This window comes from Diorhabda carinulata, chromosome 3 (genome assembly GCF_026250575.1).
Source record: "Diorhabda carinulata isolate Delta chromosome 3, icDioCari1.1, whole genome shotgun sequence".
In the NCBI taxonomy this organism is placed as follows: Eukaryota; Metazoa; Arthropoda; class Insecta; order Coleoptera; family Chrysomelidae; genus Diorhabda; species Diorhabda carinulata.
The window spans coordinates 27,735,389-27,754,139 of record NC_079462.1 but is presented as its reverse complement, the minus strand read 5'-3'; the positions used below and the strand labels follow the sequence as shown (position 1 = coordinate 27,754,139).

The window sequence follows — 18,751 nt, the reverse complement described above, 5'->3', positions numbered from 1 at the left end:
AACTTGCAGTGCCATTTATTTGGAAGCTTTCATATATTACCAGTTTCCACATTGCTTACAATTCATCGTCCTATTTATATACACAAACGAATACTAATTTGCATCGAATCATTTATTATGAATACGATACACTATCCATTTGAATAGAGGCGTCGATTCGAAGTAACTAATTCCAATCCAATAATAGATGAAATTTTTCACACGTACTTGTTATCCGAAATAGTGAATTGAGACCGTGTTGAATTAATAGAAAATTCAAATTTTGCGACATTAAAACAATATTTGTTTAGTAAATTATTTAAGTAGAAAATGTACGGAAATTACAAAATTTTTGTAATTCAAGAGGATTTTAAACGGAATACTTACTTTATTTAAAAACTTCTCACTTGGATCCAATTCCTGATTTATATATTGTACTAATCTAAATATCACTTGAAGTAACGTTGATATGAATAGATTTTTGTGTATCTTCGTCCTGTTATTCTTAAGAACCCTGAAAATTTAAATAAAAAATTTTATGATTTAAGCTAAGATTGCAAATACTCTATCACTATCACTCTATCATACAGGAACCAAACATAATTTCCACACCCTGTAGGTGGTACTAAACAAGTGCCTCCTAATGGCTATTAAATAATCATGCTACCCAAAATTTCCAAGAACCTTGTGGTTACATGACATAGCCGACATACCCAATGTCAAAGACTTCATAACAAAAATTGTCTGCGGTGGTGATACCCACGACAGTGGGTTTAGGCTTCTGCCTGATTCACAAATCACATAGATTGGCTCTCACAAACAAATATGAATTATAATCAACGTCAGACCTGTTGCCTTTTCAAAAACTACAACTCCGATCGATTTTTGAAATCCTGTTTTTCAGCTGCTTTTCAGGAATAACTTAGCCGAAAGATTCTAGGAGTGACAACCATATACTGGAGGTAGAGTTATTGTACACGCATTAAAGTTGTCTAGATATCTTGTCTATGCACATCCCAAAACAGGTTTCTGTCACTATTCTAGTATTTGTGCTGTAGCGGTTTGGAACGAACCTTGTTTTTTCTTGTGCCAAAAAACAGGAGCACCGTATCTATCTCAAATTTCTCGTTAAATTGAAAAAAAAACTCCTACTGAGTACTATAAATTGTTGCAAGAAGCCTATGGGGACAATTCTCTATCTCGTGCGCATGTTTTTGAGTGGTGTAAGCGCTTTAGTGAGGGCCGAGAGATCACTGAAGATGACCAGTGCCCAGGTCACCATATGACTGTTTCAACTCCGGAAACAGTGACCACAATCAACCAAATCGTCGAATGAGCATCCAGATGATTACCGAGGCTGTAAACTTCGATAAAGAAACTTTAATTTTACACCAGGAATTACACATGACAAAAGTCTGTGCGAAGTTGGTACCACAAAAAGTGACTTCTGACCAAAAGCTCTTGCGTCAACGGGTCTGCTTAGAAGACTGCTTCTATTAATGGAAAATATGTATGAAAAGGTTTGAGGCGAGAGGAGTGGAGTGTATTGAAGGGGAGCCTTCGAATGTAGAATAATTTTTATTATAAAACCCTATTTCGTAGCCAGTCTCGTTGTTTAATAGCCAGACTTAGGACATCATCCTAGAATCGCCATAGCATCGGCCAAATCTAATATATAAAATTCTTGTGTCACGGGTGTTTGTAGTTAAACTCTTCCGAAATGGCTTGACCGATTCTCATGAAATTTTGTGTGCATATTCGGTAGGTCTGAGAATCGGACATCTATTTTTCATCCCCTTAATGTTAAGGGTAGTCCACTCCAATTTTTTTATTTTTTAAATAAAAAACATACAACTCTAATTTTTCAACCTTCTACAAACAACCCCTATTTGTTAATTATAAATTTTAACTTTTTGGCAAGATTTTTATTTTTATTTTGTCCGACTTGGATGATAAACACGTGTTGTGAGCCCCGCTAACAACGGCCATTATCGTACCTTTACTTATTCTACTTAACATTTTTTGCAAATAGCTTTTAATCAAAACAGAAACGTGTACTTATCTAATGTTGTAGTTATTTCGATAATTTTTGTTTACTTTGAACCTAATGCAATACTGCGAGTTTTTATGAATTACAAGTTTTTCTTCTACATGAAATAATTCTGAGAGAAACGAATTCATTAATTTCAGAAATTAATCAACAGGGGCTAGATCAATACAGCAAGGTATTAGTGTACAACTACGTAGACATTTTTGCCAGTTTTTAAAGTGCTTAATTCATAATTCTATCGTAATGTATTTTATAATTTGAAAGGAGGAAAATTTTGTTAAAAATTTACTTAAAATAAAACGTTTTTCATGCAACGTCAAATTCTAACAATTTAATTTATTTCACAGCAAAAAATTGTGATGTCACTTCAACAATTAGTGTTGAGTGACTTGTAGTGTATTTTAATGGACCAAAAAGAACGAAAAGAAGAAAAATAGTTGTAGAGTTTTAAAATGCAGCAAAACCAACACGAGCTGCGTATATGGTTTAAAGAATGAGAAGAGGAGATTAGTAAGGAAAGTAGTAGAAATAGCTTATCGTATTTCTATTCTGTAACCAATATTTCTGCATCTGATTCCTTAACTGATAAAATTGAAACAAATAGTAACACTGAATATCAAAAGAAAAAGGTGATTGGAATAAGTGCGTACACTATCAAGATAAGTTTCATAAAATTTGCTCCAAATATGCATGGAACAGCAGTGACACCAAAAGTTTTTAAATAACTGTAAGAATACACACTGTTGCATTTTTTGATCCCATATCAATAAAAGATTAATTTTGATTTCTTCATCTCCTTTATAAAACGAAACCGTTCTTTGTTATTAATAGCCCACAACGAATAGCCTCGTGCTGGAATATGCCCCATTTGGGAAAACGTTGAAGAAATTAAAACCTGCAAGGTCCGTAAGGCTTGTGGGATCAAATACGATTTCATTATTCAGTTCATGTTCATACGAGGATTAAAGAATGTAAAATTTCCAAATACTGATCTAAATTCACGGTAAAACTTATCCCTCTTTCGTTTCCAAAAATAATGAACCTGCTAATAATTCTTCTTGAAGATAATGCGCCATACACTGTTTGCAAGAATCGAGTGGAGAGCTTTTGATGGAGTTTTTTGTTTGTTTGGACGATTGACGTTCCTCAATTTTCTAACATAAATGTGCTTTCAATCTGTCCTACAGTTTGGTCCTAAGTTTGGCTTTAGCAATGTAATTGAAGGAGGAAGAGGAGGAGGGGAAGATTGCTTAAAATTCCCTTAACTGCAAACAGAACTAATTACTTGATACTGGAAGATTTAAGTAACCACCAGACCATTGTGCAGCCGAGATGACAGTATAAAAAGGCTTATAGTGATGGGAAGACTACAAAAAAGAAGATGTAAACGCCAATCGCCTAAGTGATGATTTGATTGAATCAAACAAATCACATACCAACCCCTTCACCTATCGTTAAACCAGGCTGAATATCGAGAAATAAAGAAGGGAAGAGAGACATTCCAAAGAGGTCACGACACTTATGACTGAGGAATGGAGCAGAGAGAAAGAGAAAAAATTGGATAAATATTGCAAATGTTTATGATCTCAGTATTGAGTGGATATTTTTACCTTAATTTGCGAGAAATATTTGTTATTAAATTAGAACTATTAATTAGAATTATTAGAACTGAACAAGCCCTAATAACCTTAAAATGTCTTGAATACGGCTTTGTAGTACTCAGTGAGCTGAAAAATGATAATCAATCATCGGCATGAGTAGAAACACAACTTTCATACATTATTATCAAAATATGTATAATGAATTGAAATTATCGAGTGAATGATGAAAATGTTATTTTACTTATGAATTTTACAAAGCTGTTCCTCATTGACTCTGTAAATTGACAATACACTAAATAGGAAACATACTTAGCGTATATTATGAAATTCATGAATTGAATCAATCATTCTAAACAGTCGTTATTAAGATTGATGGACCTAATGATTATAAGTACTCCGGAACTATATCGACCTGTATATTGTCATATTAAAGGATAATATTATTTCAAATATATGATTCCGGCTTCCGGCCCCTGAGCCATATCAATAAGGCCTGCGATAACAATGTGTAGGATTTTTATTTATTAAAGACTGTATGTTGAAAATTGCCGATGTTTCATTTCCATCTCACAAGTCAATAATTCAAAATATTTTGCTCTAATGAAACACTGTTGCTTCAAGAATAAATAATCTCAAAATTTGGTTCTTCAGCTGAAGGAGAAAATTAAGGAATTTACGAACTTTTCACTGGCTACGAGAGCACTGATACTGTTGATACAGCTCAACTTGCTGTTTTTATACGAGGCATTAAAAGTAACTTTGAAATAACTGAAGAACTATTGAAGCGCGTTCAATTGACAGGTACTACAACAGCAAATGATATTTATTCTGCAATTCAGCATTTGATAGCAGATTATGAACTCGACTGGAATATACTTAGCAGCACAACTACGGATGGCAATCCTGCCATGGCTGGCAAACATTTGGGCGTTGTAACTAAATTAAAACAGAAAACATCAGGGAATTTTGTGTGATTTCACTGTATAATTCATCAGGAATCGTTGGCATCCAAACAATTAAAAATGGACCATGTCATCCAACCTACAATTAAAATTGTATTTTATAAGGAGCAGAGGACTAAATCACTGACAGTTCAGGCAATTTTTACAAGATTTCGACGAAAAGTTTTCTGATGTCCCTTATTTCACCGAAGTTCGAGGAGTAGTTTTTTGCATTACGTTACCCTATTAAAGCTTTCATGTTAGAAAAAGGTAAACCAAATGATTATGACATTTATGACTGGTGGATTGATTGTGCTTTTTTGGTAGATATGAATAAACACTTGACTGATGTGAATTTAAATTTACAAGGTAAAAATTTGAATTCTGCAAAATTTGATTGCGGAATTCAACAATCGTTTGGAAGACTTTCACAAAATGAATAAAATGGAATTCCCAATTTGCATCCATTCAATTTTGAAACTTCAGAGGCACCAATTCATTTGCAAATGGAGTTGATAGATCTTCAATAGGACACACACCGTTATTTAAACGTCTACGTAACAAAGTAGATTATGTATGCCCTCGAAATAATTTTTATCGATGGTCTAGCGCACAAATATTGTGCGAAATCGATAATTTTCAGTATTGAGAAAACAAACTTTGAACCAAAATAAAAAATTTACGCTACATTTAAAGTACTTTACTTACTAAATTACTTTAAATAACTTCATCTGAGTATGCAACATAAATGAATTCACTATAAACTTTCATTCAAAAACAGAATGATATTTAATAAATTGCAATCAAATTTGACAAAACAACTATTTCAGTCAGTTGAACAACTCCCTAGTCACGATTTCGCCCTGTCCTTCGCTTATTTTCTAAAATATCTGTTTCTGAGCTCAAATCAAATTTATATTGAAATAGGTTAGGTTGACATTTCCGCAAGGGGAGATATTTGATTTTCACTTTTCTCTTTGAAAACCGTATTTATAAAACCATACTCTCAGTAAATTGGTACAATTCAGAAAAGTCCGAGAATTTTAAAAAGTGTCGGCAACATTTTGAGTGTCATCAGGTCTCAATTACTCGTAGAGTTAGTAAAATAAGAAAGAAATCTCTTCGATTGTTCAAGACCTGGGGATTCACTCCATTTACTCTGATTTTCTTATACGAGGTCTGGCTATTAAATAACGAGACTGCGCGTCAAAAGGACGGAAGAGTAATGCGTTGGGTATCTAGATATCTTGTCTATGCACGTCCCAAAACACGTTTCCGTCACTATTATAGTATTTGGCAGAAATGGTTTGAAAAAAACGTTTTTTTTCTCGTGCCGAAAAACAGGAGTAACGTATCAATCTCAAATTTCTCGTTAAATTTTAATTTGAAAAAACTTCGACTGTGTACTATAAATTGTTGCAAGAGCTTGCAAGGAGTTGCGCAATTACGAATGGTTTATATTTTTGCTTGGAAAATGGTTCTGAGCTCATTATAATAGCAAGCTCACTTCTCGGTCCAAATATGCCTATCAGTACTTTTTTAATTTCGAACCATCGATGTGGAATATCAATAAACCTCGTGGAAACGCAATTTCTACTCATTGTTCATTGCTGTCGATTTGTTATCGTCACTTTATGGCATAATTTCAAAGGATGGCACCTAACATTTTTTCAGAATGCTTATATGGCCAGCTACATTTCATGTTCTGTTCTTTGTGTACTTTTAAAGAGTATCTTAGTTATATGAAATACTTCGAGGAGGTAGCTCCTAGATGACTTGTGATGCCCTGTGACATGATCGTATTATCGCAAGGCAAACCGCTTTTGCAGCTCATTTACCGTTTCGCCAATTTTTGTTTTTGCTGTATGAAAGCTGCATAGTTTATAATTTTGAGTTTTAGTACTGAAAAGTGTGTGAGGTCTAAGATTTCCACTTCAATTGCAGAAGGTTGGCCGCTCACGTACATTCATCACTACTGCTGCTTTGCAAGTATATAAACAATCATATTTTTTGTTGATGTTGGTGCTTGTCCAGCTTTTATGGTAAGAGTTACTGTCAAATCCTTTGATATATTACAGATAATTTTACAGTAGTTCTAAAATCTGAATATATTTAAACGTATATTTCATTTTCAACTGTTGTTTCCAGCATTGAAATTATTAAAATTTTTATTGTTATTTTCAAAATGAATGTTTAGATGCAATCTTTCATATACACTTATTATGGTTTAAGAAGCATTTTCAGTATATTGATAGTTCTAATTAATTGGAAAAAATGAATAACTTACTCTGTAGTTCGGTTTTAGGTTATGAATGAATACTTATATAATATATAAAATACGAGTATAAGTGAATTATAAAACATGCTGTCTCACCTGTATGAAAAAAATATGTATAATGATATAAGAAGAGATACCAGAGAAAATGACAATCCGACCATTTCTATACATCTTGTTATCCTGCCAATCTGGAATATCAAATAATTATTATTTTCAAACATTTAACGCAAAGATTAGAAAAATCCCAAACTAATATGTATGTTAAGAAAAAATATATCCAGTTTCGAGATTTTTGACATTTACCAATTCCGTATCCCCACGACGCGACGTCCGAAATGATGTTTGTGTACACAACTTTGGAGAAACTAATTTTGTCTCAATATTTGATGGATGCGGAGAAATAAATTCTTACGGAATGTCCACTGACAAAATAATTAAATTCCAATTTCCTCATTTTTACTTCCTGTTCTAGTAGTATTTTTCAAATAGTTTGAATTGAGCGCCTAAATTTTGTTTAAATTAGACATCATAATAGAAGAGTAAGAAACCGGATGAATAATATATGAAAAATTCCAAGCAACCAGCGAAATACGTAAATAGAGAAGACATAGTCGAATTTTACACAGTTAATGAACTAAAAATAGGAAATATACATTTAAAACAGAGTAGCGACCAATATCTACATAGAACGAATTAAGAACAACGTCAAAAGATATAAGAAGGATCCCTTAGAATACGTAACACAGCTGAATAATAATGGAACTATAGGTTGTTTAGAAAGTTTTTATTTAAATTTGAGGTCGTTTTATTAAAAATAATGTATAGGAATATCGAAAAATGGAACAATAAAAATAGAAACTTGAGGTGACTTTAAGAAATAAGTACTTATAAAATTATAAAGACTAGAATTGGGAAAATGATAATAATTATGAAATAAAAACTACGATTTTTGAACAGCTATTGATTGGAAACAAGAAAGAAGGAGATGTTCCAATTCGTATAAATCAGGAGAAAGACAGAATAGAGCTCCAGAATATGATAAGACAAAATTCTGAAAGCACTTCCAGATAAAAATTTTATGCAACAGATCGAACTAGAGATTAGGAATTTTATACACGTGAGGAGACAACAAAGATTGAGAGTGTTATAGATCTACTACTTGATCGAGTAGTTCAGTTTCTCAACGAATCTAAAATCGAAACCGTTCACTTCTTTGTTGTTATGGAGATAAATTTATTTAGTTAGTTGATGGAATAATTTTATAGATTAATTTCATATAGTTTTAATATGAGATTATTGCACATGGTAATATTTATGGCGATGGGCTCTTCTCACTCTTGTTATAAAACTGTAGTTTTCAGACTCCCTAAAAGATAACATGGAAAAGAAATTTCGATAATAATCTAGACTTACCAAACTCCAAACCGTGGAATTTATTTAGAATTTGACCATTTTCTGACAGTAAAATCACTGACTTTGTCGTTTTTTAACAATTGTGGTTAAATTACTTCCTATTTCCAGTGCATGTTTTTAATTCATTCAATGTTTAGATCGACATTTGTCTATAAATAGGTAATATTATTGTTGACGTTTATGTTTGAGGAATAGTTTTTTTTATTTTGAATTTAGTTCTAAGCTTAAGCCATTTGTCATACAAAGTATAGTCGAAAATGAAGTCATCAATTATATATATTTTTTTGCCGATGAACGATCATATAACTGCTAACTTAATTGTTTAATAGATTTCAAACTGTAAAAAAGAGAAACTCAACCTCAACCTGCAATCCGTTCATCTCAAGCCACTATGCATGTTATTGGCAACATAGGCTGAGAATATACATTCCCCACCTAGGGGTCGTTCAGAGTGACTTATTGATAGATAATTTGGACCGCGATAGTCTAGGAAATAATTTAGATTGAGTAATAAAGGAGACGAGGAGGACAGGGGATATTGCGGTTTAAGATTGCATGCTCGAATTTTCATAAACTTTTAAAAATCGGCAGTTTCTTTAATGACTCTAAGTTCATTAGATTGACGGGATGTAAAACATCGATTTGAATTTAATTAGTTATCTATACATTTCGTACCTTTGCTATCAATATTTCTCACATTCAGATCAGGCTATACTACTTCGAAGTAATCGAAAATTTCTACATTTATTTGACTGAGGATTTCTGAATGTAATAGTATATTCCTTGTTGGTTTATTAAAACAATAATCGTTCCATAAGTGTTTCCATTTTAATTTTAGCTTTATTTTAGTTTGATGAATTTTTCTTCTTGGATCATTCGTTTTCCCAAGCCAGTCCGCTTTGGCTTGGCCTTGGGTTATTTCTTTGAGCGTTGTTAAACGCTAATGAGATTCTCAAATGTCTAAGTAAATATTTTTCTAAATTCAGGCCAAAGTTGTGGCAACAAATTTTTCATATTACGTTTGAAAATAGGATGCAGAATTATAGGATTTGATATTATAGTACAAAAAATTATTGTTAACAATATTTAAACTTTATATGATATTCATATTGATTTTTTATTTGATAGAAAGTGACTGCTCATCACACCAGTGTTTTCCAAATGCAGCACATTTTAGTATGGCCTTGAGTACTTTTTGCGATACGGTTTTTAGTTCCTGAATCGTAGCTAAGCGCTATTCTTGAATAGTATTCCTAATTTCCGGTTGTATGCTAAGCTTGGTGGATATGGTAATTTAGGCATAAGTATATGCTTTCCCCTAAACAATGAAATTTTCTCTGAATAAATATCTGTTAAATAGTTTCTTTTATTGTCTGACGATGATGTTTTTTGAAAAACGCAACTATAGAGTCATACGCGCAAAGTAAATAATCAGAATAAGATTCATATAATAGTGATCTTTTTTTGTGGGTAAATGTCAAAGCACTCGAACAAATCACGAATTTATAATTTTTACTACTTAATATTCATATTATTAAGCTCACTTGGTTACACGTTGATTCTCCAAAGTCCTCACACATTTTAAGCAGATCCTGTAGTTGTGGTAGAATACAATTTTCATAATGTGTGTAAGATAAATTAGAAGAACTTTTTGTTTCCCACGTTCCTGTAGGACTGCAATACCTGTAAGCAGTAGCTGAAACAAAATATGAACAATGAGTATCAAAATTAGAAATTCCATTTCTAAATTTTATATTCTCTTTATATAATGATATCAGTATTTTTATTTATATATTGAAAGTCGAATATCAGATAATTCTCGGTGAGCAAAGTGGACTGGTGGAGGTCGAAAAGAAAGGAGCCGACAAAGAGGCGACTGCTTGTGTCCCTCCAAATCCTTTGTACTGCTTGGAGTCACTCATCTTTGTCAGTTTTATGCATGGTTTGATGGTGAGAGCAACGTTTTCTTAATTTTTGTTTCCAATACCCTAATTTATACAGACTACAGTGAAATGTGTATGGGTTACCAATGAGGAATTGTTCAGTATTCTATATGAAACTCCGATCAGAATAGGCCACGGATATAGAATACGTATGCTCAGAAAGTTTTTACACACGAAATTATAATGTATTTGAATTTATACAAACAGGGTCAAATGAAACACCTAATAAAAGTATTATTGTGAAATCAATGATCAGTTTTGAGTTAAACTCAAGATGTCAAGTTGATATTTTATATACGCAGTCAAACAGAGATGGCGAATATAAGTTCATAATGGTGTATCAAAATCATTCAACCAAGTTTGTCCAGCTACGACGTTTGAAAATTGAGAAGGCGGAAAAGTAACGTTTCATGCTTTTTCAATATTTTTAACATTTAGTGCTTCAACAATATTAAAATCAGATAATGGTGGAGAGTTCAGTAATGAAGTTATATTTGAAATTAGCACTATGTGAAAAGATGTTTAGTCCATGAAAAACCTTGTCACATTCAAACACATGGCTCAATTGAAAGGACCAACCACTATATACAGAATATGCTAAATAGATAGATGAACGATAACAAAAATAAATGGTTAGAAGATTTACCCTTTGTTAAATATGCCACTACATATCGAAGGAATACGCCAAAGTTCCTTTGAAGTCATGTTTAGCATAAAAGTTAAAAGAGGAATAACATTGTTTTTTTTAGCATAGCGAACAAATCTCAAATATCGAAACCGAAGAACTTGAAGAAATTGTCAATACTTTTGAAACTGAATAGCTTGAAGAAATCGAAAACCTTATTCCAAAGAAAAATATAGAAGAGGACTTTCAATCTACTTCGTTTTCACATCAAGTTTTGACTGAAAAACACGAGTTGATTTTTATAAAAATAGCGGCTGCGAAAGAGAATCTTCTACTGTAAAATGTTACTAACCGCACAAAAGCAATTTTGTCCTGCTCAATTGGTGATACTGTACGATGTCGACCGTGGTCGTACATATAACCGGAATGTCTTAGCGACTTCTATAAGCTTGTAAATGAATATGGTACCCGTATTTTGTAAAGAAAAGTTACTTTCCATAGATAAGACTATTTTGGACAAGGCTGTCATTGTGTAAGGAAGTTTTTCACATAAAAATGCAGCTGTAACAGCAAGAGCAGCTGTTGCAATGAATAACATTTGAATTACATGGTTTAGTAAGTTTCTTATTACTTATCATTTTAATCTCTCAATTTGAACGTACTGTATAATTGAGTAAGCTTTGGACTTTTATTCTTTTCTTTTCTCATTTTAAGAGTAGTGTGAGTGTTAGGTTTTTAATCATTCCTCTTATAAAGAGAGGAGGAACATTTATTGCGACCCATCTAAGTACAAATTATTTCTATACTTTAACTAATACCACTTCCTGAGGAGGAGTTTCCAAACAGGGAACTAAGGATACAATGTAAAAGACAGATAGCTATTGAAAAATTAGTTCAATGCCTTATTACGTAGACCTTATGATAAGTTCATGTTTCTAGAAGTAATAATAATACAATCTTTGAAAAATTAGTAGAGAATTTAAACAGAAAAATGCTATACTGTACAGTTTTTCTATGATGAATGCACCAACAATTCACCCTCTATTACTGCTCTCTTTTTGTGTTTTTTCGTTTTGCCCTGTTGTGACTAGTAGTTGTTTGATTGAAGCAAATATTTCGTACACATTTTTTTTTCAAAATAAGAATTATTTATTGTTTTCTTTTATAGTTCTTCTATTAATCTTAACTATTTCTGCTCTCATCCTCGTGAACATGTCTGTGGTATATAAATCTCAATACAATGTATTGTATAAAGAATAGATGATAAAATCCTGTCATACTTTCACTCAACGACTTATTACCTCCGCCAGTGTTAAACACTAGCTGTATGGATGTTTCTTCTAAATGTTTGCGACCACATCTCATTTTATTTTTATTGTCACCGCTTGTACTAATTTGGAGTTCCATCTTTATTGGATAGGCCTGAGAAATATTTGTATTCATTAACTATTATAATCACGATGTTAATATGAGTGTTTACTTTGTAAACAGATCTCGCTTTCGCGTAATACAAACTCTTTAGATCCCTGCAGTGCTGGCATAGAGTCGAATGTCTCAATTCATTGACAATATAGCTCACTACCACCCCTTTGAGTTGTGAAAACTTTATTAGGGCTAAAATTATCCATAACAAAAATTTAGACATTTGCAGTAAATTGCTTTGCCTAAGATTATGTTTATGTGACATTTTATCATAAATCCAACATTTAAAAAGTTATGAGCAAACATTTTTTGCGTAATAACTTTTTTCCATTGATATTACCAAAAAATTATGGCAAAATAATTTTGTAAAGTATTTTTTCACGAAGATTTTCCTGTATCATTTTTTCAAATTTCATTCATTTAAAACGTTGCTACAGCGCTCCAAATTTGACCGGGTTCGTCAATGCTCATGGCAACCTGGTCAAAACAACATTTATACCTAACTTTTATGTTTTTTTTTATTGTAAACTTATTTTCGAATTTGTTTTCCATCTCTATAACTTCACTTATTTATCACTGAGTCTTTTCCTGTATGAAGTAGAGCCTATGGGCACTTTTTTATGTGGTATCCTAATCAGGGCTATTCCACAGATAACTGATGCTGATAAGGTAATCTTCAACATAAATATTAAATTATTCAATGGCGAATATGAAGGTTTGAGCAATGACAGGAGTTAAAGTTTGAGTTATCGTTGGCAACTTTTCTTTAAATTCATTTTTTTTTTCATTATTTCTGTTATTTTCATAATGTTCCTACCGATTTCTCCAGAGCAATTGAGACACACTGCGGAGTATTTGAGGACTGCTTTCCTGCAACCGCAGATGATTTCACAATTTCCTTTACGTCTGAAGAAAATCAATTTCATAAGATCGGGAGATGCTGGAGGCTTCGAAGTTTAGATTGGCATCCAAATGTTCCAGTGCTTTTTCCAGCCTTATTCATCAGGATTATAGTATTTTCAAAGATTGGACACGGTGATAAGTGAATGGATTTTTTAATACTGTTTTGGAAAATCGTTTGAATCTCATAGTGTCTAGAGAAATGAAAAACGTTCGCCAACAAGAATGTAAGAAGGTGGATTTACTTCCTCATTCAGGAATAGCACTGTATCACCAGCTAACTCAAGATGTTTTTCCAGATTTTCCCATATTATATTCTACCTGCTTAACATTCTTGAAAATGTACACTCCTCTTAGAAATTATTGTTAGAAACAATATTTTCTAAGTTCTGTAGTAAGGGAAAGAGCCAGTAATAAATAAGTGAAATTGTAGGGATTGAAAAAAAATTTTCGATAATAGGTTTACAATAAAAAAAAATGTATGTTTTCATGAGTATTGACGAATCCGGTCAACTTTGAAGCGCTGTAACAGGGTTATGAATGAATAGAATTGAAAATAAAATGAAGAGGAAATTGTCTATAAAATTGTTTTGACATATTTTTTTGGTAAAATCAATAGAAAAAAGAAAAAATGTTGCGAAATCTTTTCACTCTTTTGTTCATAGTTCTTTGCTGAATATTGAATTTAGACGGAGATATATCATGAATATATTACAGGTAGAATTATTCATTTGAAATATTCATAATTCAAGTTTTCTTAACTTATGAAGCGCTTTTTCCTAAAGTCTTAGCAATTGAAGAACCGGGATTCGTACATAATAAATAGTCTACTTTAAATTCTGTTAATGCATTAAGTTCAACGTTGAATCCATTGTAAATACTAGTTCAAAAATCCGAAAATGAAGAAAAAATCGGCAATGAACATTAAATTAAATCATGAAAGGAGAATACCTCAAATTTACAACAGTGATGTGAATATTCATGCGTTTTATTTTAATTGCATTGAAAACTAACCTCTACCTCTCTCTCTCAAATGTCAAATAAAATAATAATAAAATCCAAGTGACTTGTACCACATGGCTTCATTTCTTCCTAACGTTCCCAGATGGATGACCTGTTAAATATTCAAATAAATTCATCCATCACATTTAGTTTTATTCATTACTTTTTAATCTGTAATTCATTTCTCTCTATTATGGTTGAGGAATATAAAAAAATATGGTCTATTAGTTGAATTGATAAGCAATTTGTAGATACTTCTGTTTAACAGGTAAGCAGATGTGCCTTTGGATCATTCGTTACAGCAAAAGTAGTATCAATTATTGTTCGAGAGCGCTATAAATATAAGCGTTTTGAGTTATATACTCAGTTCAATATTATTATTATAATGTCGTTGAAAGCTGACAGCAATAATAAAGTAGGAAAATGGATTATCAATTTTGCCGTGACGAGCTATTTATTATGAATTCAAACAGTTGGGAAACATGAGCGATATCGTGTTTGATTGATTACTCTACCACCACTATAATTAATTAACAATTATTTTTATCTTGATTATGAATCAAACGTTTCGATTTAAAGTAATTAATTCTGGATTCGATTGGTTTGGTAGTAATTTATCGAATAGAATTTAAATTGTCGATTTTTCTGGAAAATTAATTATAAATATTCATGTTATGGCTTTTATGTATCATTAGGGGGATATCTTAGCGTTTCATGCCTAAACTGAGAGTATACGCTTGAAGCATTCCTTAATTGCTTTTCAATTTGGGATTTATTTTTGAATGAGTCAAAAAAAACGATTCCCTTGTTTTCACACCCAGTATACTTAACAGCAAGTAAGAAGCTTCCTGGAATTATCTATTTGATAAGTGGAAGATACAATTTGAGTTATGTTAAATTCATGAAAAAAATAACAATAGACTTACCACTTTTGATAATTCCTTCTGACCGAGGACACTTCTGAGTAACATTAGTTCCGGGTTTTGTCCGAGGCCAGCATAAATAGTTATCACAAGAGCTTGGACACCAACCTGTAATAGAATTAAAATAATTCACTTCAATAGAATAATTAAACTTTAAATTAAATGCAATATTTTATAAAGAATCATGATATTGGAAAAATTATTCACAGATGGTTATGTGATTAAGTTTTATATCAACCCGACTTTTCTTTATAGCTCATCGGAGGTTGAAAAAAAAAACAACCCTCGTATGTCGAGGAGTAATACACTGAATAAAAAATGCCCGAAATATAGTAAATATTAGTGATAATATTGAGGGATGAGAGCCCCCAGCTATCTCCTGACTGTTTTGCAAGCAGATTTGTCTTGTTTCTTTGAGGTCGGATTAAAGTTATTCCTCCAGCGCTTTAATCTGTGCTTTAAACGAATCGCATGTACTGTACATCTTCTTATGTGGCTATCCAAATGAAAAATTGAAATTGTTAAAAATTACGCATTTCAGATTGTGAAATACATGAGAGAGATTCGTTTGGTTGTTTTTTAGGAAGAATAGGGACATGGGATGAGATGTAATTTAAGAATGTGCCCTGATACAGGAAAGATTTTCCTCTATAAGGCTGAGATTGCAGTAATTTTAGGAAGGAAACTACTCTTACTTGCTCAATGTTTGTAGACCCGACTACTAACGCGTAAGGGATAAAAATTAAATTATTTACAGTAAAGCAACAGGGCTTAATGAACCAAAGCTTTGACGGTATAGTATTAGTCTAAGATCCTACCGCTTGATCTTGCAGGTATCTCTTTTTGATGAAATTAATTTTAAAGGAATCTTGACGATGTATGGAATGGAGGATAAGGAGAGGTTGCCTTAGCCGCAATTACCTGTATTTACTTTTAATGTTATTAATATACTAATATGACTTGCAGCTATATGTTTTTTCAGTCAATCTTACAGCATTTGAAAGAAAATTATGTTACAAATCAAAATCAAAATGGTTGCTAGCTCTCAGTCGGCCGCAGCATTAGGGTTGCCAGGTGTAAACAGGTATATTATTGTTAAGTAACTGCATTCACCGGTTTCTTTTTAAATTTAATGCAAAATTAAAGTTTTACATACATTGAACATGAAAATCCATGGCTGCCCGTTGGACAATGGCCGCAAACAGAGGTTGCCATGATTTTTGTGAACGACTCTCGCTCCAGGTAAGTGGAAGCGCAAGAGAGAAGATGAACGGATTGTTACCTGTTATACAATATGTGTTATAAAACAGTATAAAGTTGTGAAAATTAAATTTCAATATTTTTTTACTTGTTATTTATTGAACATAAATTTTTGGGCATAATGACAATTTTCATCGCTTGGGTAAATACCCATTTTTCATTGAAAAAGTTTTCTACAGAATCTTTAGAGAGAATTGGAGTTTTTCTATTTGTTTTTTTCTATGTTCATGGATACTTAGATTTTGGTTTTTATTTCATTAAGAATTACATTTTCTTTTATTATTTATTTTAGCAATATTTTTTTGATTGAAAAAGTAGAAATCCATTGCGTTTACAAGTTATTTGTCGGACATTAGGCTTATTCTAAATGCAAATCTTATAATTAAATAGATCTTTTAGTTTTCTTCTTCATCGTCTTTGTCACTATCAACATCATCGGAATCATAATCTATTTCTACACTTTCTTCTATATTTTGTTGCTAAAGCTAATTCTTGCGATGCTAACAAGATGTCTTTGACAGTCATTGTTGTTGGATCGCTAATGAACCACGTTGGTTTTAAATTTCCTTCAATCAGTGACCAACCGTAGTCTTCTGGATTGAAAATGACACAACTTGGCTTGAAAAGCACAAATATAAACACTAAACAATCTTAAATAAATTGAAAACGAAGTGTTCACCTTTCGTCAACGAGACAAATTGGCGTGCTCACCTTTTGTGAACTACGTAATAAAGTTAAGTTCTAATCAGGTGCTCAGTAAATAATCAGGAGACAATCAAGAAATATCATTCCTATTGTGTTTGGAGACCTTACTAGGACTTAATACATCAGACGTGGTGGTTTTAAGGTCTCCAAACACTGTAGAAATGATATTTCTTCACAATCTCCAGATGATTTACTGACCAATTAATAAGCACCTAGTTTCGAATATAAAAAATCATCCCCTGGACGTTTTTCATAACTCATAGCGGCTCTATGGCTTTTATAACGCATAAAGTTGAATGTATTGTAATGTTTTCTTTTTTCCGGTAAAGCGCTTTAATAGCACTCAAATATTCAGCAATTTGAAAATTCATTTTATATTTTGCCTTTTTTATAATAATATCAAGTACCCTGAATGTTTCTCCCGTTAGCATATGATTTTTTTCAACTAAATTTCCCATAAGCACCTAATTAGCACCTAATGTTCCTGCTTAGTTCATACCTGATTGAGTATTTATCTTAATTTTAGAGATACCTGACTTTTAGATTTATTATCTCACGGAAATCAACTCGTTTATTAATTATTTGGGCACTTTCACGTTATTGACTCTTCAGCACCTAATAAGCACCTTATTTTATTACCTCAACAATCAATGTATTGTAATTATTTTCATTGCGTTGTTAGCATAACGTTTTCCTAACACCGCAACTTTGAGTATTCCGTTACTGTAAAAATTACAGAGCACCTAATTTTTGAACTTGGCACCTAATTAGCATCTAAAATTTTCTAAATGCAATTTCTGGACTTTGCGTAGCTGGCAAGACGGAGCTGTACTTTATTTTCACTGATAATTACCTTTTAATGCTTCAATGTTATCAGAGTGATGAGGTTATTTAAATAAGAATTTTTTTATCATTATATCCTAACAAATCTCCTTAAATATAAGTTATTGATAATTCCACCTGTGAATTTGTTAAAGAGTCCATCCTCTTCACTGCCACTATTCAATAAATAATATATAAACAAAACACAACAGAATAATTCCTAATTTCTAAACAAATATTCCAGCTGAGTTATGGATATATAAGATAATAGACTGTTTGGAAAGTTTACTTCAGCAACTAATTACCAAAAATATTCAATTTTCTTGAAATATTGTTTCAGTTGCTTCCCTTCTAACCTTGATTTGTTTGTTTTTTGAAGCATTATTAAGAAACAAAACACAAAGAAATAACGATAGAAAGTAAAAGCAAACAGACCTTAATAGGTTATATCCAGAAAGATTTTTTTCGGGTTTTATAGACAACATAAAACAAAATAAAGACAAGTTTTTGCCAAGCAAACAATAAACAAAATTCAAGACAAAGTTGATCGCCAACATCCAAATAAATATTGAAGAGATTTCATGAGATTCAAATATACTGAAAAAACTTCGATAAGAAAATACTTGTTAATTAACATGAATAATTTATTCCTCAACAAGATAAAATCCGTTCATTTTATTTTATTTTAAAAACAAATACGTTCGTATTTAAGAAATACATTTTCACTTTCCTAATTTCAAATCCAAAATTCTAAGATTTATTATATACTTATACTTATATATTTAATTATTTTCCGAGCTGGAAAAGTAAGTCATTAATTGATTAAAGGTCTAAAATTTTCATTAATTTTGTATGAGTGATATTCGAATCACCGCTATGTCAGAACA

The 18,751-nt window shown here is 31.8% G+C and overlaps 1 protein-coding gene across 9 annotated transcripts in view; it reads right to left on the bottom strand.

Annotated features, from left to right (window-relative positions):
- The window catches only part of LOC130891512 (PDF receptor), a 156,137-nt gene that overhangs the window by 30,544 nt on the left and 106,842 nt on the right, over positions 1-18,751 (bottom strand). For all 9 annotated transcript variants that reach the window (XM_057796318.1, XM_057796321.1, XM_057796313.1 and 6 more), the window contains 4 exons: positions 15,081-15,185; positions 9,807-9,958; positions 6,946-7,037; positions 367-493 (listed from right to left, as the gene is read on the bottom strand). In XM_057796318.1, the coding sequence (XP_057652301.1) occupies positions 367-493; positions 6,946-7,037; positions 9,807-9,958; positions 15,081-15,185 (476 nt within the window). The remainder of the gene's footprint in view (positions 1-366; positions 494-6,945; positions 7,038-9,806; positions 9,959-15,080; positions 15,186-18,751) is intronic.